Genomic DNA, 26456 nt, shown 5'->3' with positions numbered 1-26456 from the left:
TAATTCAATACTTGATATTTAAACATTTGGCTTTTATTCATGGGAAATGCTACAATCACTACAAGAATTAACACTTTTGCCGACCAAAAAATTGGTCACTAAAAGCCCATTTTGGTCGGAAAAAGTAATCCGTGACCAATTTTTTTGGTCGCTACTTTGGTCGCCAATTGAGGGTCGGCAAAAGTAATTCGCGACCAAAATTTTGGTTGGTCGCGAATAGTCGGATTTGCCGACTAAATTTTTGGTCGCTAAATATATCATTACCGCGACTAATTCATTTAGTCGCTAAAACACTTTGCTCGCGAAAAGTGATATTTTCCCGACCAAATATCTTAGTCGCTAATTGACACATTTCGCGACCAAAAAGTTTGGTCGCCAATTATTACATTCAACGACCAAAACGTTTGGTCGCTAATTGTGACATTTCACGACCAAAAAATTTGGTCGCCAATAGTCAACGAATCGCCGACTAACAATTTAGTCACCAAAAGGTAAGGAATTGCCGACCAATAATTTTAGTCGCAAAAGTGTAGAATTTGCCGACCAATTTTTTAGTCGCCAAATCTCTATTTTTTTATTTTTTTTTTTAGAACATTCAATTTTTGTTTTTAAACATTCAATCCAATATCGAACAAAATTCATTCAACCCAACCACAATTAAGGAACAATAACATGTAAAAAATTAAAAATTGCTCATAGTTTCGGTACCACAATTGAATAACAAAATTCATGACACACAACCAAAGAATCTAACTAAGAAGAAAACTTGAGAATTTAACTTGTATACAAGAGCAATAGTACGTACAATCTGTGATTTGGCAAAAACAATCACTAAAAATTCAATCTCAAACTACACTTTGCTCTCACCAAAAATTATAAGAACAAAGAAATCAAAGAAAATAACAAGGTATGAGACTATTGGAACAGTTCTTCAGCTCTTTCTGTAATACGCTCATACCACAATGACATCCTATTGCAATTTCATCCAATCTGGACGGGCATACTTAGGATTCAAGCCCAACAACTTGCAGTCTTCATCACTTATACCCTTCAGGACATTTAAAACCTGTAAAAATGTCATATAATGCTCCCTTTGTAAGTCTTGATCAGCTAGAAATTGACAAGAACAAAACATACACGCGCAGAATTTGGGACAGAAAATGCATTCTGTTAGTTACCCAAGCAACACACTTCTTCCCCCAGCACCTTACCACAAAGTAGGCTAAGAGAAATATTTTACCAGTCAGCGGTTATGATTCTTTTATTCAGTTGCATGAAGATCCTCCTTACAGAATGCTCCACTTCATAGATAATATATAATATGAACTGTCATGGACATAAGAAGAAGAATAAGAAGAATAAGGTGCTGATAGAAGTCTAAGCGCATTCTTGTGACTATTAAGGAAGGGAGGCTGCAACAGATTCAAATAACCAGAAAGCATCTGATCCTTTCAAGTGGGCTCAATGTTTCATAAATCAAAACAAATTGGCTCACAGGAAGTTCACAAATTGACATCAATAAAATTGTAGCTGTCGTCTTTTGGCAATTAAGATTTGATAAAATAAATAATAATAATAATAATAATATTAATACAAATTAGCTATCCATTTCTGATTAGGCATTATTACTTCGTAACAAACAGCATTAATCTGGGATTACAATTATGTTCGGAGTTGGATTCCATACCATACCCTTTACTTCTTTCCTACTCTTCTCCGAGTAAATACAAGAGCTTCACAGACAATACCCCTTATTATTAACAGAGTGCAATCATAGAACTAACTATAGGATCCGGAAGAACTTACATAGAAAGGAATATAAGTTTGTCTGCCATTAAGAAGCCCACTTGTGTAGCCTGTGTACCTGGCCATAGCTCCATGAACAGCACTCTGAGCAATGAGTGTACAATACACATTGTCAGCTGCATTGCTTGGAATAGCCCGGATCATGTATGTAGGATTTGTCAGAAAAATTGATCAAGTCCAAATCTTGTTATTTCCCTTCGCAGCACTCTGTTTGATAATTTCTCCAAGTTCAGTTCAAGAAAAAACATAAGACAAACAAGAACGGGAAGTGAGAGGTTACTGACCTGTATATTTAAGAGCAAGAACCATCTTATTTCATTTTGCAAAATGTTCCTACAAAACAGGAAAGAACCAGTAAGCGACAGCACGAACCTGTTATATTATCACTTGGGAATGCTCATCTTATAGAAAACAAAGAAATCACAAAATATCATAAAACTAAATTCATCAATGAATTATCCATTTCCATTAGATAGCCATGTAATTTTACACTTGTTGTCATGAAGAACATCTGTATGTTTACAAACTGAGAACGTAAATTGAGAGGTATAAGATGCGAAGTTTAGGAAAAATAAAACAGGGGAATAGTTTTTTCCCCCCTCTTTTTGACTAGACAGATTCTCAGTCAGAGGATTAAAACTAGGAAAATTAAAGATCAACAAGCAGCATCACTAGTCCAGAAGAAGAAACTGTAGACTAGAAAAAGATAATACATTAAAATACTTCCAAATAGCCTCTGCATAAAAGAAGACAGTTCCAAAAGAATACGTAATGAACTTAAAAAAGTTGTTTACATTATGCGGCCCAATAATGGTGCCTGTCCATGAACGCATGTAGATGTCATCTCCATCATCCATTCCATAACTCACAGTACCATCTCCAATACCCTTTTCTCTACGTTCAAGTTCCTCAAGCAATCTAAAGTTTCGAGGGACTGAAAAGAAACATAAATATACTATGCTTATGTTAAGGTTTAACTGGTAGTGTACCAAAGACATTTATCATGTTCAATACAACTCAATAAAATATATGTCTATATATTCCTTACAATAAATTTATATATAAAATACGTAAATACTCCCCTAGATGCATCCCCAACCTTAGACTCTTCCATGTGCCCTTGCTCCCCCACCCCCACATTGAGCAGCTAAGATCCTTCTAGCACAAGGCAATAGATTGAGCAGCTATTCTCTGATAGATTAACATCATAAAAACATCAAAATTACCTGATGACCAATAGGTTTAGTATTATGAAGTATAAAAGAGAGAGGATAACATAGAGTCTTCTTCTCTTCAAGTGTTTGCAAGATCTTAATTTGTAAAATTCCTCCACCTATACTTTTATGTGTCAATAGATGTTCACAGGCGCTTCAATCATCCACTGCTTTCCTCCAATCATTATTAATTAAACTGCGTATCAGATAGGAAAATAAAATCAAGCTATTATGCCATTCCATCTAATTGGTTCTAGAGGAACTATTTAACCAAATGGATAAATAAATGAGAAAATCACATGCAAATTACCATGACTGTTGCTCAGCTAATGAAGTTACATTTGGCTCTTCAACTGATGGTTGTGTACCTTCAATAGAATGTACAGTGAGTCCAAACTGGCGATAACCACAAGCAATGGGCTGAAAGCAAGCCAGATCAACATGTACACCATAGGGAGTTAAAGTAGGATTTGCATGTGTTTCAAGCCAGTTCATTATTAAACAAAAACTTGTTCTTAAATGTCCACGGCAAACTAAACGCAACTGAGCATTTAGACCAGCCACTAATCGATACCAGATAGTAGGAGGGACAGACTGCAATATGCAAAAATAACAGTCAACATCACTTTACTAGAAGATTTTTACTAGAAGTTATAAACATGGATTAAGAAACAAAGTCAAGAAGATAGTACAATGGCTTGCCTCTCCATTTGTGAGCCAAGTTTTGAAGAGTTCTTCGCTATCTGTACGAAGATTTTGGGAAAGATTCTTAAAACCCAACATTTCCATGGTTGGCACTGGCATTCCAATCGAGCTCTCCATCAAGGATTTCAAGAACAACTCTTCACTCGTGTTCCTATACAAATCACAAGAACACCTTCCTTCCATCTCCGTGAAATTCTTTCCTGCCTCACTCTGAACTGCCTAAGATTGGAATGAACTCAAGTTCTGCTGGCTGGTCCCCGGCTTCACAAAAGAACCATCTGCTGAGCTTCCCTTGTTTCTTCCATTTACCATATTACCCAATAATCCACTTTGAATCAGAACATTCACAATAGATTGTATGACATGAAAGAAAAGAAATATGCCACTGAATGATATAAAAAATTATGACCATATAACTGTCACAAACCTTAGTTATAACAAAAATCCTTCTAAACCAGCTAGCACTCGCATGATCAGTAATCGAGTGTATATGTACCTAGCACTCGCTTGATTTATATTAGTTATAACAACCACCTGAAGATTTGACATAGGGATCTATATTAATTCGTAAATTATTTCTTTTAATAAGTATATTAACTCTTAAAATATAAATAAAAACACAATAAGTAAAGAAATTGCCTTGCATGCAGTGAAAAACTACAAGCAAAAATGTTTTTTTTTTTTTTTTCCATGAAACAATGTAAAAAGCATAACTTATAAAACTAATGACATCAAGTGCTTGATGAGTTTTGGTCTTACATTCTGGTTACTTTTTATTTATTTATGACAAGTTGAAGTTAGCAAAAAGGTGAATACCTGTCAATATGCATTTAGACATTTTATTTAGAGACACGGTACACTTTCTTCCCAAAACAACAAACTTAGAGAACCAAAAACCATTCTCTTACTTCTTCCCTTATTTTCTCTATGTTATTAAACCAAATATATATATACATATATGTAAATTACATTGGCCTACCCTTAGGGATTGATGCAGACAAAGCTAGAGCAGCAGCATACAGGTTACATGACGATGTGGCTCCAAATTGATAAAACTTTTGGTACTTAGTGATGGAGTTATTTCTTTTAGTTATTATGATAATATCATGTCTCTCTCTCTCCCTCTCTTGTCAATGCAACTTATCCAGGTAGTTCATGTGGGAATTTATTTCCTCTAACAACCCTCCATGCATGCTATAGTTGCTCTAGGCTCAATTTAGAGCTATTCTCTTCCAATCAGGTGTCACAATTATGGTTGGTGCCTAATTGTCCAGGGCGTAATGATAACATCTTAATAAGCTCTTACACCTAATCTGGTGGCTCACCTTCTCCAAGTAACTGGTAATAGATTATAGGACCAAAACATGACACTAATAGGCCCAAGTAAGACAATGATAGGCTGTCAAAAACATAGAAGAGATGGGAGAGGAAGTTGACATAGAGCTTTATTCGTAATAATCTCTCAGGTCTCAGCCAATAATCCTTTGTGAATTTACAAAGGTATATTCTTAACATTGCAGAAATATCTGAACTAGAATTAATTTATAATTGGACTCTACCCTCATTAACATGTACACACTTTTTCAAGAGAACATTTGATAAAGCATATGTCGAAAGAAAAACAAGACAATTTACAAAAGTTTCATAGTCCATACCTGCAAGGCGTTTTCATGAAATTCATTGTGCACCTGCCTCAGATGTGATCTTGGCAACTGGGGAAAATAAAAAGCATAAATCACTTGCATACCAAACAGGAAAAAGGACCTCAAATACTAGAAGAAAGCTGGAAGTATAAGAGTGTTTGCAACCTCATCACTACCATTTTGTGACAACATTACGAGTCACACAAAAAAAAAAAAAAATTAGCACAGAGGTTGAAAACATGAAAGTTAATAATGGTGTTTCTATTGCCCCAAGGAGACTGCATCAATTTTATAAAGTTAATAATCACTTATTGAATAAAACTTTCAGCTTCCACTTTCATCGTTCATGAGACGTAAGACTTTACAAATTTTGAAAACTAAGAGTTACAGAAGTCTAGTAAGGTTAAAGGGTTGATTTACCTGGAAGAGAGTTACAAAACCATTACCAAAATGAGAAAAACTAATGAATGATAGGTAATCCAAATTAAACAGATGTACAAAAATAGTTACCTTGGCATTATAAGCAGCAGCCTTCACACCACACTTGCAAAGAAACTTTGATATGCTTAATGTTTCTTTTCTGGTAGGTACATATATAATTGTTGATCCTTCTAAATGACCTTGCTGAAGTTTTAATCCTTCTTCCTGTTTGTTAGGCGGATCATTTATCTCACGTAACCCACAAATATCCGAGTCCTTATCAGGCGATTGACCAAAGAATTCACCACAGGAAACTGCAATGAATAGATTCTGAGTGAATGCTCATGTAAGAGAAAAAGAATTATAGGAACACATTCTTCAGTCCGAGGAAGAGAAGAGAATAATTTTTCAAAGATCCCCACTTTACCATGGATTGGACAATTAGAAGAGTAAATCTGATAAATGAAGTGACTAGAGTCACTAGAAGAAACATGTTTCTCTAGGTCCACAAAGACTAATTGTCGCAAAAAGTGAGGCGATTTGGAAGATTCACAAATAAGCAAAAAAATTCACCCAAAGGTACTAATACATGTTGAATATAGATGAGCCCCTCTTCCTTGTCATATCTCTCCAATTCAGCCACTAAACAAATTGATTAAAATTTTAAAGAATTTCATTCTCTTTTCTTGTCTCTTCTCTTTATTTGTCCCCTCTTCCTTTGAGTAAGAATCGGAGAAAGCATCCACGAAGAAATCATTTCATGGTTTCATTTGTGATTTGCCATCAAATTCTACCTATTTAGACAAAGAGGACTGTTATATATCACCAAAACACTTCACCTCTGGTGTGGTTTCCCATGTGTCATGGTGGGTCATTATTTTTTAAATATGGTGGGCCCAACGCATACACATGCAGTTTATTGTATGGATGCACGTGGGAGGTGAAATACATCCGATGGTAAATATCATTCTCCATAAGAGAAATTATATATATATATATATATATTTAAGACCGACAAATACAACATAAAATGATAGAAGAACATTCTAGAAAAGTTGATGAAATATTACCATCTAAATCATCAACACCCATTAAAAGATCACACTCATCTTCTAGATATTCAACTGACAACTTTTTCTCATTTAAAGCAGTTGACTGATTTGCCTTTGATGAACTTACATCATCACCATTTTCAGAAAAGGAATCATCCACAATATTGTCTAGAAAGCTCGGGGACATTCTATCTGCCTCAAATACGCTATCATTTGAAGTGTTACTGGAGCTATCTGAATCATGCTCTAGATCTTGTAACATCACATTATGCTTCTTTTTATCAGGCCTTTTCTTTCTGGTATATATATCTACCAATTCACAAAAATCCTTCTCATATGAAGATGGGGATGATGTTCTACTATGCTTTACCTGTACATATCAAAAAATGAATAGGAAAGATTACTGCAGGAATGAATAGATGGATGCACACATGCCCATACATGAGTCACCTTAGTTTCAGAAAATTTATAGATATTTATGTATAGAAATTCTGGAATTGAAATACCCAAGGTCTAGAGTCAAAATGCAGAAAAATTCATTAAGTGCTACTTTAAACTTCTTATTAATGCATAAAAATGCAATAAAAGAATAAAAACATACCTACGTGCATGTGTGTTGCATAGAAAAAACCTGATTAGTCATGATCATCAAATGACCATATCTCAAAGTCTTCACACTGTCATACTGTTTTCCATGCTGAAGTCCAAGAATCTGCTTGATGCTCTGAATTTCAGCGTTCTCCATGATCTGTTTATGGCTTGCTTCTCTCACATTAAGCAATTTACCTCTCAACGGGAACACACCATAATAATTTCAACCCACAACAGAAATTCCTGCCATCTGTATATACTCAAATCAGTTAAAAACTCTGAAACAAAACCAAACTCAACTGAAACTAAATAAATAGCTAGACAACTTACAGCAAGTGCCTTGGCTGAAACACCTTCTGTCAAAATCAAGGTACATTTATCAGAGCTCTTCCCTCCGGCATCATTAGCATCTTCTAGTTTGGTAATCCCACTTATCCTCTGTCTCTTTGTCCCATCAGTTTTCTTAAGATCCTTGCTCTGCTTAAAATCTGCCCATGACAAGAGACTTTCCACTATTCCAGACTTGGACACTACAGGAGAATTGACCACAAAAGCTTCAAAATTACGCTCACAAAAGGAGTAAACAACTTTTCTTTTTTGAAATTTATAATAATAATAATAATAAAGATTTCAAAATAATAGAACAAACCTTTCTTCAGGAACTCCTGTGAAAGTTCACATTTTGACCCAAAACTACTTTGGCGAATTGTCAAAGTCTCTTTGGTTTGAAAATCAAAAGCTGGGTTGTCAATAAGAGCATTGACAAAAACCCATAGATGGATCTTCAATGCGTGGGCTTTGAGATTAGCATTCTTATTCTTTTTATTAACAATACTCATTACATAGTTTGTAATCTGGTTGGTAACATAATCAACATGAGTCCCACCCTTAATTGTCGCAATCGAATTTACAAAGCTGACCTGGAAAGTCATCAACCCATCAAAATTAAACATTAAGTTTCATCAATACAGTGTACATTATATACATCCTATTTATAGAACTACATTCCAATTCGAACACCATCTGTACCTGCACATCAAACAGTATATATGTAGATACAGTGTACATTATATACATCAAATAGATAGATACAGTGTACATTATATACATCCTATTTATATGGTCATAATGATGCATCCCTCCATCAACAGTATAATATCCTCCTCATACAATATATTATTTTCCATTAAAGTAATGAACCTAAAATTAATTAAAAAAGAATTATGTGATAGGAAATAATCTGCACATCAAACATTGCATCAGGGTTGACAATATATCCGGTTTTTTCTTTGAGAAAGGACACAACCTTCATCTTGTTGCTCCTTTTTGCTTCCCTCCATTCTGATTGAAGCTCCTCATTATCAGCAAACTGCAGGTAATTAACTCAAACTAATCATGCTATCACAAGAAATGTTTGACTTGTATCTAAAAGTAATTATAGAAAGAAGTATATATGTGCACGATGGGACTCAATAAAAGAAGTATACGAGAAAAAATGGCACCTAGAAGTCCATAGAATTAAAATCTGACATCTTTTACACCATACAAAGTCAGGGAAGACTAGATAGCAGGTGTTATCCAAAATGCCTTATTAATTTCTGACAGTTTCTAGATGGATTATATTTTTATCAAGCACGCAGTGACCAAAATTTTTCACTTAGTGGGACATGTTCTTGTGATAATGATCCAATTTATTGATTTGGAATGAATGCTCAAGGTATTGAAACAATTAACAAATATCTGATTTGGATGCTTCAGTCTACCTTTCGAAGATCTGCCAACTTCTCAGTGTTTATCAACCAGTTTTCTGTTCCCGTCCACTTGGTTATGATTTTACTTAGATGTGGATTGCAAAAACTAATCCACCTTCTTGGTGTCACTCCATTTGTTTTATTTTGAAATTTCTAAGGCCACAACTGCCAAAAACCAACATACAGAAAAATTACTGTTAAGAACATTCGGCACCTTCAGAACTTTAAGTGATGTACTTTAGTTCCATTATTGTAAGATATAGAGAAGGACAATAAAATTGCTTACTGACCTAGTTACCTTGTAAAAGTCATTAAAAACTTCCCTTTTCACTATCTCACTGTGAATCTCAGCAACACCATTTATAGCAAGGGCAGCCCACTGGTTACAAACATTTTAAGGGAATTATGCAATTACAAACATTTTAAGCAGACACTGTAAGGGCAGCCCACTGGTTGAGTGGTTAACATTCAGCCAAACAACCTTGAGGTTGTGGATTCGAATTAGAGGGCAGCCACTATGTACATAATGGTCAGAGGTTTGGTCTGTATACAGTCCACCCCTCCCAGACCCCTATTAACAGGCTGAACAAGTAAAAGCTAACTGAAGGGCGCAAGAAAACTCAATGGAAAATGGCAGTTCAATTCGATGTTGTCTAAGAAGGATTTAGAACAAAGGTGCATGTGTGTTAAGTAAAACAATGCAAAGAAAGTTAACATGTATACTATTACATAATGTCAAATCAAAGCTACAGCCATGAAGAAGGTACCTTTTAGTTATCTCCCAAGCTTCCTTCCAGCTCAAACCTTTCACATCCATCAATATGAGATTTCAGCTCCGAGATGCAGAGTGTTGGGTGAGTATCATTCATTTGTACTGCAACCTTGTTGGGAAAGGTATCCCAGTTCACTGGTTCACCCGATCTCGTCTCAAATCGTGCAATAATATCTTAGAGAGAAGCAGAGCAAAGTGTATACTGTTGCTTCAACCTTAGAGTCTTGCCCTCATTTGACTCATCTCCAGGGTATAAAACATACCAAATCTGATAAAAATGCAGGGTTGCAGTAATCATTAGTAAGTAATTTTATTCACACTGGAACTCATGAAAGTTAAGTGAAGAAATGCAAAGAACATTCTATCAATAGGGAATGAAATTCCAGAAAAACATGAATCCAGACCTTTTCAACCTTTTTTAGTGCCTCATATGCTTTAGCATGCTCTCCAGCATTAAAAGCACGCTAATCTAAATTTTCTGGTGCAACTTTTGTGGACCACAACCGAAGGTTAATAGTGGTTTTAGTTTTATATCCTGGTATGGGGACATCATAGGCAACAGCTATAATATCTTCTCCTCCAACCCATTCTTTCTTTCCATCTTCGCCAAGAATAACTTCACCACAGAATTTCACTGGGTAAGAGACATCATGTCTTATAATTTCCCAAGGATTGCCCATCTGATGAGGGAAACTTTAATAAGTCAACAGATAAGAGAAACCTCAACATTGAGAAAACATGTAGTTCTTGAGAACAAATAAGCACCAAGTTCTTGCTAAAGGCTTATGAAATTGGAAGCATGTGAATTATGTTTCACTCTATTAAGTTTTTCTGCAAGAAAAAAGAACTGAAGCAAATCATACCTCAAGCCAACTTTCTGCAACTTCTTCCTGACCATCTTTTGTAATGAGCTGTTTGAACAAGCCATATTTGTATCTAAGTCCGTAACCCCATGTAGGGTAATTCAGTGTTGCCAAAGAGTCTAAGAAACATTGGGCTAGCCGCCCTAATCCCCCATTTCCAAGTGCAGCATCTGGTTCCTGTCAATGAAATAGTTAACAGATTCCAAAAAGTCCCAATGTATCTGATAAATATACCCCAATGTATGCCAAATCTTGAAGCATATTAATTTTTGCAGCTTGGTGAGGGTTTAAATGTGGAGACAGGAAAAATAACACGCAACAGGATTATCAAAAGTGATAACAGAAAATAAAGTCTTAGATTAGCTAGCCAAAAGACAAAGTGCCATTTAAAAGTGAGAGCAGAGAGCTTTCCATTTTTGTTAAAAAACACTAATAGATGCAATCAGTATCTTTTTGCTCTGTTTCTCGGCAACCAAACAATTGTTAAATAAGCAAGATCAACATAAAACACCAATTAAAGTTTAAGGACCAGAGCTTCGACGGGCAGCTTTCAAGCTGAACGATGAAACCCAAATTTCCCAAATTTCTCAAGAGCTTCAACGGGCAGCTTTCAAGAACAAATCACAAAATCTCCAAATTTCAGAATCAATTTAGAACAAATCAAACCCAAATTTCAGTCAAGAAAAAATCAACCCAAATTTCACAAATTTAAATAAATCTCTGAAACGAATTTAGAAAATAAAGACCTGGATTCCAGTATGATTGATGAACTTCTTCTTTGGGATTGATTTGCAGATGAGCTTCTTCTTTGGGATCAATTTGCAACCGTAGTTAATCTCAGTAGACTTCTCTGCTGCAATACAAAACATATATAAATGATGAAAAACCATTAGAAATGTAACTATAAATGATGCATAAACTATAAATGATGCATAAATTAATCAACATCGTATTTCAATGAACTCATGCTCCAAGTAAAGGGCCAACAGAGAAATTAACCGTTTTTTTAACAAGATCAAACCAACTACAGAATGACAAGTGCATAAACTATTTTTGATGAGTTCATTTCCAAACCATACAATTTGTAAAACAATTCATAACAATCTTCAAACAAAAAAAAATTAAACTTGTTTATACTTTAGGAATTTACGCCAAAATAGTCAAAATCCCAAATTTGAATCCAAACCAAAAAATTGATAATCCAATTCATAGATATACCTAATATTCTTCAAATGAGGCATAGAGACCTCTATCCCCTGAAAAATCCGCTGATTACACTCCAACCAAACCAGCCACCCCGCCAACTGCGGAAAACATCCACCACACTATTGCACCCAATCCAAACCAAACACCGAGAAAATCAAGCCCCAAAGTTGATTTGCCACAGAACAGTTAAGTAAAAGATAAGAAATAGACACTGCGTCCCGACAGAACATACAACACCAATTAACCAAATTTTGATGACGTTGTTTCAAATTTTATCATTTATGAATTTCATAAGACAAATAATTAATCAACCCAAATTCTCTACAAAGCCCTACCACACACATAAAAGATCAATCAAAGCATACGGAAGCCAGAAGGTTCCAAAAAGTGCAACTCCAACAATAAAGACATATCATTCTCAATGGATTTACTTGGAAGTTCATGGTTAAACAAATTACCCATTTTCCGGAAGTAAAGGAAATTGGTGACGAGCCGCCAAAACTGGTAATGCTTGACCACTAGCTTAGGGTGCAAATACAAGTTATAAGGAGAGATTATCTGCAAATAAAATTCACTAGTTAAATATCAACATTGATAAAACTAATGATACATAAATGACTACTTACTCTGACAACTTCCAATTAACCCATCATGTAATTAAAATACAAAATTTGAAATACATTAAAAGTTAATAAAAACCTATTAATCTCCAATAACCACCCAAAAAAATCCATTCTTTTCACACATATATACATATAGATAACTAATAATCTCGCCAAAATTAAAATTAAAAAAAAAAAAAACAATTGATAATAAGCCTAACCCAATAATACCCAAATGCATAGATTCTGAACTGCTGAGTAGTAGATTACGAAATCAATAATTCTGTACAATTTGCTCACACTTACATACAAATACATAAATACATCAATCGATAGACAGAGAGAGAGAGAGGCATACATCGAGAGAGCAACCGACTGTGATAACAATTGCAGCAGTGAGATAAGAACAGGTGATGATTGGCATCTGCTTGTAAAGACTAGAGAGGGATGATCAAATTATCCCATTTCAATTAGCCATCATCCACATCACTAAAAAAACACACAACTGAGAGTAAAGGCTAGAGAGGGATAATCACCGCATTATATATATATATAGAGAGAGAGAGAGACAGAGACGGACTGAGGGCAAAGGCTAGAGAGGGAGAGAGCGAGAAACAGAGAGAGACAGACAGACAGACCGAGAGGATGTTGCGGCGGCGGTGGCGCTAGCAGTGGTGTGCGACGTTGGTCTGAGATGAGGTGAGATTGGGTGAGGATCTTCTAGAAATGAGGAGTCCATTACACAGAGGGCGATGGCGATTTCCGGCGGTGGCTATGTGCGACGGATGTGAGCAATGGTGGTGAGGGACTTCGGTGAGCTACATAGAGTTGGCACCGATTGAGAGAGAGAACACAGAGAGAGGGAGAGGGCAGACCAACATAGACACAGAGAGCGGGCTAGATACAGAAGAGATTAGGGCTGGTAAATTTTTTTTTTTTTTTTCCTGTTTTCCTGGTACAAAACGACGTCGTTTTAAAAAAGGCGACCAAATTTTTTTGTCGCAAAAAAAATTCAATTCCCGCCTGGACAGACTTTCAAATTTTCCTCCCAAAGTTTTGGCGACCAAAATACCAGATTAGTCGCAGAAAATGTACCTTTGCCGACAAACTTCTTTAGTCGCCAAATCTTAATCAACGGCGACTAAAATATTTGTTGCTAAAAATACTCATTTCGCGACTAATTTATTTTTGGTCGGCAAAATGTGGCATTCCGCGACCAAATTTGTAGTTGGTCGCCAAAAGCATACCAATTTCTGCGACTAACTCATTTTTGGTCGCCAAAATGTGACCTTCTGCAACCAACTCATATTTGGTCACCAAAAATATTGATAATTCGCGACTAATTAATATTAGGTCGCCAAATGTCATTTTTTTGCGACAAAATTTTTTTTGGTCGGCAAAAGTGGTCGCCAATTGTGTAAATTCTTGTAGTGAATGTAAAAAAAAGTTACGATTTTTGTGACTAAAATTATAAATTTTTTGTGATAAATGTTATAAATGGTGAAATTATAGCATGTACCAAAAAGTTATGCATAATTAAATTTATATTTTTTTGTGATAAAAGTTATACGCTTTGTAACAATCAAAAAAGTTTTACATTTTGTGATAAAAATTATGTTTTTTATATAAGATATATATCATATTCACTCAAAAAGGGATCCACTTAATAGCCTTCACCTTTATTCATTAATTGATATTCAAATTATTGATTTTTGTACTATAATTGACATTGAGAAAAAAGAAAAAGAAAAAAAAAAAAAAGGAAAAAAAAGAAGAAGTTAATATGAACTAAAAAAAATGTGTTGTGAAAATAGAAGCTCTCACTATAAGAGCAACATGACTTGGTCTTGTGAGAATTCGGCCAGTTTGGTGGTGTATACAACTCACTCTCTTTCTCAGTCAAGGCATGTTTGTTTAAAGGACTCAGATTCTCTTCAATTTATGTAATGGACTGAATCTTGCTATTCGGGTTTATGAGATATATTATGAGTCGTTTTTTTTTTAATAATTCAAATCGTTTTATGTGTAAATTTTATCGCGTATTTTATTTTTGTAAAAAATTATATTAATCAGATATCGATAGCTACTTGATTGGATTAGATTTCAATCAACAATTTATTTTAAAAATCATATTTACCGTTAATAGAAATATGATTTGATCAAGTGACTATTGATATCCGATCAATGCGATTGTTTTGCAACGATGAAATATTCGACAAGTTATATATATTAAATGGTTCGGATTATCGAACTAAAACTTATAATAAACCCCGTGAATTTGATAATACGCTCTAATTCAATTTCACAATGGAGAGAAACCCTATCCTGATTCAAAAATGAAGATAATGAACTTATAATGAATAAAGTCAAATTAATAATAATTAAGTGCTGTTAAGTTCATATATTTATTTATTTATTAATCAGAGAATTAGTATTCATTCATATATTTATTTATTTATTAATTAGAGAATTAGTATTCATCCAAGGCATAAAGCTATGATGGTATGTCTTTGCTAACTTCTTTCATTGTCAACAAATACTGCAACTGAATAACTTGTCAATTTTTATTTTATTTATTTATTTTTTTTTTCTTGGGGACTTGGTTGGAATTAACTTTTCAACTTAAAATGTTATTTTTTGAGAATTCTATTAGGAGATAGGCTTCTATCCATTCTATAAAGTGGATTGAACCGTACTATTAGGTCCGTAGAGCGGATCATAAGTCCTGTTTCAATCATTCGACTCATTTAATGTGTAGAGTTCGTCGAGTATCTCATTCATACAAAAAATTATATTAATCGGATATTGATAGACCCTTAATCGGAACATATTTTTGTCAATGGTAAATATAATTTTAAAAATAAATTATTAATAGAAATGTATTCCGATCAAGAGGCTATCGATATCTGATAAACGTGATTTTTTACAAGGATGAAGCACTCCACGAGCTCTACGCATTAAACAGTTAGGATTATCGAAACGAAACCTATAATGGTTCACACAAGCCCAAGAATACGATTTAATCCGGTCCAATCCACTTTATGAATTAGAGAAAAACCCATCTACCATATATACGTATCCTTAGTTACACTATTTTCTTATTTAGTTATGACATTATTTTGAGATTTTATTTATAAGTTTGGTTATGAGAAGTGGACTAAAAATCACTTTCTAATTTTTAACCCACTTCCTCTCTCTCTCATACACACATAAAAAATAAAATAAAATAAAATAAAATAAAAATCAGAAAACTAAAAAAAAACAAAAAATCAATTTTTAATCATTTTATCGAAACCCCATATATATATATATATACACACACTATAGCAGTAGTGGTTTGAAGCTTAGCTGTATTTGGCGGGATTTTCGGAAGTCAACCCACCGCCGGAATGTCAGACCGAATCAAAACCGACCGGTCCAGCCAGACCCCTCACAGAGTTGTATGTATGTACGTATTGTTTTCTCTCTCTAAAACTATAAATTTGACCATTTTTTTGTTTTTTATTTAAAAAATTGTATCCTCAACTGAAGAAACTGACAGCAGAGAGAAAGATAGAGAGATACAGTGAATGTAGAGAGAGAGAGAGAGAGAGAGAGAGAGAGAGAGGAGAGAGGTGGCGCTTGATTTTGCCAGAAACGAAGATTGAAGAATCTAAATAAAAAAACTTATTGATTCATTATTAATGTAAGAAGTATATAGTTTCAGAGAGATAGAGAGAGAAATGCATACACAATTCAATTACTGTATGACTCGCATAGAATAAACAATCTATATCTATGAATGATGATGAGAACATGAAGAAGCTAAGATTATTGAGGCATTATTGTTGTTGGTAGCAGCGAAGCGAGTGTAGTGATGGTGGATCGGGCAAGTGTAGTTGTTGGTTTTGGTATTCTGTTCATGTTGTTTAACTCTGCATTCCAACAATTGGTGGTGCCTTTGAGTTCGAGCATTGAAAGGGTCTCTTTAATTCAACTCAGATCATCGTTAGGGTTGAGAAGCCGTGACTGGCCTGTTAAGGCCGACCCTTGTTTAGTCTGGGTTGGTGTCTATTGCCAGAATGGTCGAGTCATTGGGATCAACATTTCTGGGTTTAAGCGAACCAGAATTGCTGCTCAAAACCCCCAATTTGCTGTTGATTCCCTCGCCAATTTCACTCTCTTGGCCTCGTTTAATGCTTCTATGTTCTTGCTTCCTGCTCCAATTCCTGACTGGTTTGGCCTTTCTCTCACCTCCCTCCAAGTGCTCGATCTTCGGTCTTGTTCTATTACTGGTGCTATTCCATCTAGTTTTGGAAATTTAACTAATCTCACCTCTCTGTATTTGTCTGATAATGTTCTCGATGGGATAATCCCTTCTAGTTTCGGCCAATTGTCTCGTCTTTCAGTTCTTGATCTCTCTCAAAATTCGCTTACTGGATTTATTCCTTTGTCCGTTGCCTCTCTTATGAATCTCACTTTACTCAACATGTCCTCCAATTTATTGTCTGGGATAATTCCTCCAGCCATTGGGTCTCTGTCCAAGCTCCAATACTTAAATCTTTCTAATAATAATCTTTCTTCCTCGATACCTGCTCAACTTGGAGACCTTTCTAGTTTGGTTGACCTTGATCTCAGCTCCAATTCTTTTTCTGGGTCTGTATCTGCAGACTTGAGAGGGTTAAGGAATTTAAAGAAAATGGTTATTGGGAACAATTTACTTACTGGTTCATTGCCTGATGACTTGTTTCCTGCTCTAACCCAGTTGCAATTTATACTTCTAAATCATAATGATTTCACTGGTGGCCTTCCTGATATATTGTGGTCAATGCCTGAATTGCGTTTTCTTGATGTATCTGCCAATAACTTCACTGGTACTCTGCCCAGCATTAATTTAAATTCTATTGCCACGACTGCAGTATTGAACCTCTCTCAGAATACATTTTATGGAGGTCTCACATCTGTACTCAGGAGGTTCAATTTTATCGATCTGTCTGGTAATTATTTTGAAGGCTTGGTTCCGGATTATGCTCCTAGTAATGCATTCCTCATTAGGAATTGCCTCCAAAACAAGTCAACTCAGAGGAGCAGTGCAGAATGTGCATCATTTTATAATGAGAGGGGTCTGCAGTTTGATAATTTTGGATTCCCAAACACAACTCAACCTCCTCCAGCTAAGCCTTCGCCAAAGAGCCACAAAAACTTGATCATATTGGCAGGAGTTTTGGGTGGGGTAGGGTGTATTGCAATTTTGGTAATTGTGATGGTGCTGCTGTTTGTATGCACCTGCAAGAGTGTAACTAATCGAAGAGGGAGAGGTGTGGGGCCCATTCCTGTAGGCGGAAGCTCACCGCCTCCCGGATTGTCTTCAAAACTTTCAAGTCCTGGAGAAGCATTTACATATCAGCAGATTCTCCAGGCAACAGATAACTTCAATGATGTGAACCTCAGGAAATATGGCCATTCAGGTGATCTCTTCCAAGGAATGTTTGAAGATGGGATCCGTGTAGTCATCAAAAAAATTGATTTGCTCTCAGTTAAGAAGGAAGCATACATGAAAGAGTTGAATTTTTTCAGTAAGATTTCTCATACCCGATTGGTTCCCCTCCTGGGACATTGCCTGGAGAATGAGAATGAGAAGTATCTGGTTTACAAATATATGCCAAATGGGGACTTGTCAAGTTCTTTGTACAGGAAAACTAATTCAGAGGATGGCAGTTTGCAGTCATTGGATTGGATAACAAGATTGAAAATTGCAATAGGAGCTGCAGAGGGGTTATCTTATCTACATCATGAATGTTCTCCAGCCCTTGTGCACAGGTATTACAGGACTTGCTTATGTTTCACTTCTCATCCTTCTGATTGGTGCCATTTGTTTAGTTTATTTCCACTTCTAGCTGGCCAGTTTGTTCTGGTGTGTTATTGCAGTGTTGATATGAACATGTATTTGCTTGTTCTATTTGAGTGCTATGAGTTTTACTACTCACTCACCTTATTATACATTTTGTAGAGTCAATTGGTTAGGCCCTGTTGTAAGTGGGGGCCTTATGCACTGTGTACGACCTATAATTGGTCCGTCTTACTTCAGAACCTCACCTAGCAACATCCATGTATAAATATCATTTAACTTTGTACCTTGGACACTCGCTAAAAGTTGTCATTGTTGTGTTGAACATCTTGTCAGACATGACACTCCTTTCGCACCTGTAGTCATGTGAAAGAACGCCTGCAATTTGTCTACTGCTAATCTTGACATTTCAGTATCACTAACACAAGGCAACAACTAGTGGACGCTATTTATTTTTTTTTTTGTAGACTACAGTGTGACCATGTTCAAATTAGGTTGGGAGTAGTCATCTAGTACAGAAGAATTATGCCATGTAGAGGAATGTTATTTATTATATTGAGGGGTGTGAAGGGGTGATATTGTTAGTACCATGAACATTCCACTTTTGGGATAAGGGTGAATATGATGACCACCTTACCCTTCTCGTTGGGGGTACTCTTGGCAATCCCTTTCAGGGTACAAGACGAGATTATCTTTTTGAGCATTCCCTTATAACACCTCATCCAAAAATAAAACTGTGGACAATTTTAGTCCTGGGTTTATTTTTTTTATTTTTTATTTATTTCTCAGTACTATTTAGCCTGGGTTTCATCATCCCACCTTATCCCATTCCCAAAACATATGTGGCCTATAGTTATAATGTACATGTATTTTCCACCAATCCTCTATACTAAAAAGTAAAATTGAAGAAAAGAAAAGTGCAAATTCAAATATGTTTGGGGTTTGACGCATTCTATTCATATTCCAAATGTTTAAGGGCCTAGTTGTTTTATGTTACACGAATTGGCCACGTATGGGAAAATTTCTGAACATACAGTACATGAAGTTGGTTTGAAAGTGAAGGAAATATAATTTTTGGATAAATTGCAAGATGAGAAAAATGCAAAATCCAAAGAATATTGTATGAAATCTATACAAGCTATTATTCAAGAAAACCAAAATCAGATGACTAGGGGCAGAATTAGGGAGGGGTTGGCAAGGACCATGGCCCCCCTAAGTTTTGACAATTATAGTCTTGTTTCCAAATAACAAGTTACCCCCTAAAATATTAATATCTCCCAAAGTTTTAGTATTAAACCTGCTAGATGATTCAATCAACAATTATGACCCATTATCTATGCTTTCCTAATTTGTAAAAGCTTCCAATCTTTCTCAAATATTGATATCCCCCTTTTGTTTAGTTACTTTAAATGTATAGCTGGATACAAAGCTATCCTCTCTTGTCTTCTTCTCTATCTGTGAGTGCTAACTTGATCGTCAGAGGGATTTTCTGGCAACACACCCGCCGGGTAGCTCATTGTCGCTATGTTTTCAAGTTCGACGACGTTGTTTGGAGAAGCGTGCAGCTTGGACGTAAGGAGTACGGAAACTTAGAATATTTGCTCCCCGTACATATATATGTGTGTGTGTGTGTGTGTGTGACAAAAAGAAAAAACAATTTCCTTTTTTAATGTTACAAATAATTTATATTTTATTATTGTCAAAATAGTAAGCAATCATTTTCCACAATCTACATATTGAAAAAGAAGCATGAACAAAAATTCCTAATATATATTTTAAAAGCCTTTGTCAATAAACAAATTTAAATTTGTAGGCTTTAGAATTCCTTAAAATAAAAGCCTAAAGGGTGAGGGATTAAGAGTTATTACATTCAAATTGTTCTTATTTTAGTCATCGGTTCTCAAATTATTGTCTAACAATTTACTTTCAAAACAATGTGAAACTCTAAAGCCTAAAACAATCTGATGCAAGTAATGACATGTATTCTTTTGTTGTTGAAGAGATGTTCAAGCCAGCAGTATACTTCTTGATGATAAATTTGAAGTGCGGCTAGGGAGCTTGAGTGAGGTTTGTGCTCAAGAAGGGGAAAATCATCAAAGCAAGATTACCAGGCTGCTGCGGTTGCCATCGTAAGTATTCTATTGATATGTATAATTGTAAGGATTTTTGACCATCCTGTCAATCTTCTACATGCGACATCCAATCGGTTTATGTTTCCTGAAAAAAGATAATTCAGAAATCAAGTTAGGTTCTTATTTAGGTACACTTGTATGAGACGTATCAAATACAATACAATCTATTTTTGTACTTTTATAAAAACCAATTTTCTTTTCAGTTGTAATATCTTAAGTTTCTCTAAATGAATGCTTTTGAGGGATTTTATAGTGTTTCATTATCTATTTATTAAGGGTTTCTCAAACCACGCATCTCTCTTAATTAAGAGAGAACTTGTAAGTTTCCCTTATATATATCCTATCGGTTTGAGTATCAAATCTTTCATTATTAGGAGAGAGGGCTAGAGGGTGTATGTCAGTAGGGTGGACTAGGGGAGAGGGGAAGGGGGTTGGCAGAGTGGAGTTAGGGTTTGTGTGGTGGACAATCCTGTGCATTGCATTTATATATTTTGAACTTGAATGAAAAAAAAGGCTTGAATGGTACGATCCCTTTGTCACCCCATAATGAAAGGGGTGATCTTGTACTGGGTCTGTGAAGATGCGTTGTTAGGTGCTCCATTTTTCCCATTGAGGCTGAACCTAAACCTGTGCTCAAGAGATAGCTGTCCATACACTGAACTGAAAGTTGTAATCTTCACCCCCAGATGTAGGCTTTATAAGAAAGAGATGCAGTTGAACAAGGTTACCAAGTTGTGGTTCTTAGGTTAGAAGCTCAAGAAGGGAATCCTGAAGCGTGGGTTCAAATCCCGTCCATGACAAAAGAGAGTGCTGAACTCTCTTAAGAAGAGAGTCTCTATTTATTCAATTAACACAAACTAGTTTTAAGTTATAAAAAGTGGTTATATTGTATACTACTATGATAGTTAAAAAATATATACTATAAATTTTTGATCACTTAATGGTTATTCTAATATATGCTATATTGTATACTATTCATGATAGTTAAAAACATTCAATTGAGTATTTTGTAATTTGCAATGCATGGTTGTATGAATTCTCATTGAACCTTGCTTTATCCATCGATTTATTGACAATTTACTAATACATTGTGAAATGTTTAATAATGATTTTTTATCATTAGATTAATAAATTTAAAAAAAAAAAGAAAAAAAAAAGGAAAAAAATGAAGAAGACTCTAAAAGTAAAGCATTGGTAGTGTTTTTTAAAACTAAAAGTGATTAAAATTAGCAAAACATTGTCAATAAGAACCCTTGTACATTGGAAATATTGATTTTTTTTCAAGACTCTTATGAATCAAGAACACTTAATAAGTATATAATATTTATAGTGTTAAATCCAAAACGGTACATCGAAACATATCGGTATTGATATGTACCATACCGATAGAAAAAACATTACGCTAGCCAGTATCGTATTGACAACATTGATGGTGTACATATAATTTGATGGAGAATAATGTAGGCTTATTTACCCATTGAAATTATTTGTTTGTTAATTGTAAGCATTATTTTTATTGTACATATTAATATGGTGTGACTATGTTACAATCCCATGTTGGTTAAAATAGGCTTTGACCATTGTGCATATAAGCCCCTTGGGTATTCTGCCATTGCAAGCCAGTTTTCAAGAGTAAGTTCTACCAAACGGGTCTGTATCATTTGGTATTAGAGCCACTCACCACATCGAGTATGGGATCGGACGCAACTATGCGAGTATAGGATTAGATAGATGCGGCTTTGCAGTTCGAGCAATGAAGGGGGCTACCTATAGGTTGGATTAGGTCAGTGTTGATAAAGTAGGCCGCGGTGGACGTCGGCTGTGGATCATGCTGTTATGTTATGATCCCACATCAGTTAATATAGGGTAACCATGTGCATATAAGCTTTTTGGGCACCCTCCCCATGCAAGCTTGTTTTCAAGGGTGAGTTATACCCAAGGGGTTCGTATCAGACTACTTTTTTGTTTCCATGGAATTGAAACTTCTAGCTAGTGGACGAGATATGGTTTTGACATTCTTCAAATTAGCAATAACAACCAATGAACCAACTTGTATATGCGTTGTCTTTTTGAAGACTTTTGTTGTATTGGTGTTCACTAGTTCAGATTCTAACCACTTTTTTCACCAAAGAAAAGAAATATAAGGAAATATATATATATATATATATATTCTAAAAGTCATTGCTACATTGTATAGTTATATTAACAAAATCTTCTCTTGTTTTTGTGCAGAACATGTGAACAAGGCACTTTTGGTACGTGCCATTTGATTCCTTTCAATTTCACCCATTGATTTTTGTTTCTTGTTTGCCTACATGTTTGTCTATTTGAGTAGATATAATAAAGTGGTTGTAGTATGCTGAACTTATCAGGACTTGGGCACAATTATTATCACTTGAACATCAAACCTGAATATTGTGTATTTCATAGTTGTTTATCGGGGAAAATTCTTCCTAGAGGTGCTCAAAGTTGTCTGATTCTGTTAAGGACTTCAAAGTATACCCAATTTTATGTTGATTTTATTTATTAAATTATGCATTATTTCCTCTTTCATAGCTTAACTAGTAAGCCATTAGCAGATGGAAGTATGTCATTTTCTTTTGAAAGATTGAATTTTTTTAGTTTATAGGTTCTGAAATTAAGTGCAGGAACTTTGCGGTTGGCTTAAAGAAGTCACTTTGATTTTGCATCACAAGAGATTAGTTATTGGTTAAGTTACTTGTACCTTGTAGGACAATCAAAATTCAAAGCCTCATCTCCGTTAAGGGCAAAACCAACTGAAGAAGAAGGTTCACAGAGAAATTTGTTGGTTTAGGACATCTTTGCATGGGAAAAACAAAGAAGTTTGTTGATCTTGTGAGATGTTTTTATTGTGAAGCTGTGTCTTTAGATGTGATGGTTTTTTTCCCTCTAAGGAAAGAGTGATATAATCTTTTTTGAAGTGTGTATGTATATATATATTTATTGATAAGACCAACCTTAATCTTTTATGAACTTGGATTCCCAAGTTTTGTTTAAATTTTGTCATTTAATGTTCTTGCCAAGAGAGTATAGGACATAAGCAAGAACTGCTGTTACCTGTGCGTAACAGGGCTGGTATTGAACCTATTGAAGGAAATAGACCTAAATTTTAGTCAGGCTCGAGTATCTGAACAATTTGATTAAGCCATTCGAGAATCTTCACTTAGCAACCGGGTTAATGTCTTTAGGTGGGCAAAATTTTTGGGCAAACGACTGTCTGGAGTGTTCCATCCACAAACCTCATTGTTCTCATTATCTGTTTGAAAAAACGTGTCTCAATTTTTAAAATTCGTACTACTAAACTTGCAGTAAGCCAAATTGAGCTACTTAGTCAAGATTATAGCAACTTAGCTTTTGGGCATTGACAAAGTCAGTCCCCAAAATGTACTAGTCACTATTGAAGTTATGTAATGAGCCAAGTCTGGCATCAAGTTAACTGCTTTTGACCAACTTTTTGGTTGAGTATTCGAGTGTTAAACAAAAGCATACTTTGTGGACAGTGTTACTTCAGAGAGAAAAACAATTAACCTTATTTCACTACCCTTACTAGCTTTTGGGATTGAGTTCCATCCAAGACTCTATTACAGAGAACATGCTCTAAATAGTAAGATTGTGGCTTTTTAGAAAGTTTTTGAGAATGTATTGTCTTGTGTTCTTCCTTATTGGAGCTCTAATATAATCCTAGCCCATAAATGTTGTCACCCTGGGTTAAGTGCCTTCCTTCTATTCTACAGTCATGTTGCCCATGGCCTACAATTGAGTCCCTCACGAAGACAAATAACTAGATGCTTAGGACCATCTTTATTTTGAGAACTGATACAGATGAGAGTTTGTTAATACTATCAAGTTGTAAATGTTCCATTCATGTTAGTTGAGGTAATTAACCATACATGTAATTATAACCTCAGTTATTTGTTCTGCATTTAACCCAAAAAAAAAAAAAAAAAAAAAAAAAAAAAAAAAAAAAAAAAAACAGACGAAAGAAAGGAAAAGTGCTAAAAAAAAGGTGGGGGATTGTAATATTGATTTGGGAGTTTGGTTTTCTATGCTTATGCTATTTGATGAAGTTGGGCTTTTCACCATTTGTCCATGCAATTCAGTTATCTTGATTAATTCAAGATGGTTGTGTTATTTGCTTGATTGATTGAAGGCCAACTGAGAGATTTTATTTACCTCAGCTGCCCTGTAGTTTGAATGGGAAAGTTCTTAAAAATTTTTAGCACTGAACACAGATTTTACTTTTACTGACTGTTGTTTCTAACAAATTTCTTTGGAAATGGCCAGGTTCGCCATCAGCTACATGTGCTTATGATGTTTACTGCTTCGGGAAGGTGTTATTGGAGCTGGTAACGGGTAAGCTGGGCATCAGTGCATCAAGCGAGGCTAAAATGAAAGATTGGTTGGAAGAGACATTGCCTTATATCAGTATATACGACAAAGAACTCGTGACGAATATCATGGACCCGTCTCTAATCGTAGACGATGACTTATTAGAAGAAGTATGGGCGATGGCTATTGTTGCTCGATCTTGCCTTAATCCAAAGCCTTCTAGACGGCCGCTTATGAGGTATATTCTAAAAGCTTTGGAAAGCCCTTTAAAGGTAGTAAGAGAAGAACACATTAGCTCTGCAAGGCTGAGAACCACTTCCTCTAGAAGGTCTTGGAATGCTGCTCTATTTGAAAGCTGGCGTACTAGCTCATCAGATGTAGTGGTGGTCCCCATCAGCAAAGCTGATGGCGGGGGTCATTATTCATCATCGACTAGACAGCAATCCAAGGAGATATTCCCTGAACCATCCGATGAGCATGATATAGAGAGACCAAATGAGGACTAGAAGTGAGATTGATTGTTCTTGATTCTTTGTTAATAATACAACAGCAAGCTCCCCATTTGTGGGCCTTGCTATATTCTCCTTGAAATTGGGGGTTTGGAAGCCATTTTTGTTCTTACCCATTGGGGTGTCCAAAAAATGCATAGAAATGTATTTTGAAGTATGAAGAACGTGTTTGCTTCCCTGGAAAGCCAACATCAAATTGTTCATGGGTTTTGCGAGAGAGGGGAGTTGTTGTTTATGGTGTATCATTGGTGGTTCTTGCACTTATTTGTTTTGGGGCTTGTTTTATGGTGAAACAGCTAAATTTTTTATTTGTAATTAATTGATCTTTGTTATTGGTCCTCTCATGGAATGCAAATTGCAACAGTTGGGCCTTTTTTAATTGTGAATTTTTTTTTTTTTCGCCTTAGGTGTTTTGTCCAAAAAGCAAGATGTTTTTTTAGCTTTAATAGAAAGAAGTGGTAAGCATTTGAAAAGAGGTCCCACCGAGATTTGAACTCGGGTTTCAATTGTGGACCTACTGAGTGTTTCAATTTAATACATGAGCCAATGTAATACAAGTTGTGTCAGGTTACTAGTTGTCCTTCACATTCTGAAAATTATAAATATTTTCTTATTAAATTTTTTTTTGCAACTAACCAGACAAAAATAAAACTATCCCAATATCTTCTAATACTAAAATAAAATTATCATATGAGAAGGGCTTCCTTTTAGTCTAAATCAGAGTAGAGGGTGATGTTGGGCTTTTGTGGGCCCACCACGGAGCTTGTATTGGTGATCTGAACCGTTCAATATGTAATGTTCGTTGAGTACTTCATCCCTGTGGCTATTGATATCTGATTAAAATGATTTTTTACATGGAAGAAGTACTTGACAAGCATTACACATTGAACGGTTCGGATTATCAATGCGGGTTCCGTGGTGGGCTCACGAAAGTCTAACAATACCCTCCAATTGGAAAATCCAACTGGATTATCATACTACTTTCATTTTTATCCATCCACCACCAAATTCAT

The 26456-nt window shown here is 35.3% G+C and overlaps 1 protein-coding gene, 1 long non-coding RNA gene and 1 pseudogene across 4 annotated transcripts; 1 reads left to right on the top strand and 2 right to left on the bottom strand.

Moving 5' to 3' along the window:
* Window positions 1–2553: 2553 nt before the first annotated feature.
* Window positions 2554–3393, bottom strand: LOC145821080 (uncharacterized). 2 transcript variants are annotated; one of them, XR_014363118.1, is made up of 4 exons: window positions 3331–3393; window positions 3033–3216; window positions 2906–2961; window positions 2555–2740 (listed from the first exon to the last, which is right to left on the bottom strand). It is a non-coding gene; the product is annotated as an uncharacterized LOC145821080 (long non-coding RNA). The 2 variants fall into 2 exon arrangements; XR_014363117.1 differs by having other exon boundaries at window positions 2554–2740; window positions 2906–3216.
* Window positions 3394–7768: 4375 nt separating this feature from the next.
* Window positions 7769–11686, bottom strand: LOC114287129 (alpha-1,4 glucan phosphorylase L-2 isozyme, chloroplastic/amyloplastic-like; annotated as a pseudogene). The gene is made up of 8 exons (XR_014363354.1): window positions 11564–11686; window positions 10818–10994; window positions 10359–10634; window positions 9898–10222; window positions 9481–9561; window positions 9195–9347; window positions 8081–8800; window positions 7769–7961 (listed from the first exon to the last, which is right to left on the bottom strand). The product of XR_014363354.1 is annotated as an alpha-1,4 glucan phosphorylase L-2 isozyme, chloroplastic/amyloplastic-like (transcript).
* A 4442-nt stretch (window positions 11687–16128) lies between these two features.
* Window positions 16129–25849, top strand: LOC114287122 (putative LRR receptor-like serine/threonine-protein kinase At2g16250). Its single transcript, XM_028230402.2, has 4 exons — window positions 16129–18424; window positions 20453–20581; window positions 22817–22839; window positions 24890–25849. The coding sequence occupies exons 1-4, from the start codon at window positions 16482–16484 to the stop codon at window positions 25438–25440; spliced, it is 2646 nt and encodes an 881-aa protein (XP_028086203.2). The 5' UTR covers window positions 16129–16481; the 3' UTR covers window positions 25441–25849.
* The last annotated feature ends 607 nt before the right edge of the window (window positions 25850–26456 follow it).

The sequence above is a fragment of the Camellia sinensis genome, chromosome 3, assembly GCF_055761805.1.
Source record: "Camellia sinensis isolate YWXY chromosome 3, ASM5576180v1, whole genome shotgun sequence".
Lineage (NCBI taxonomy): Eukaryota > Viridiplantae > Streptophyta > Magnoliopsida > Ericales > Theaceae > Camellia > Camellia sinensis.
The sequence above is the reverse complement of the archived record's forward strand: the minus strand, read 5'-3'. Positions and strand labels throughout refer to the sequence as shown.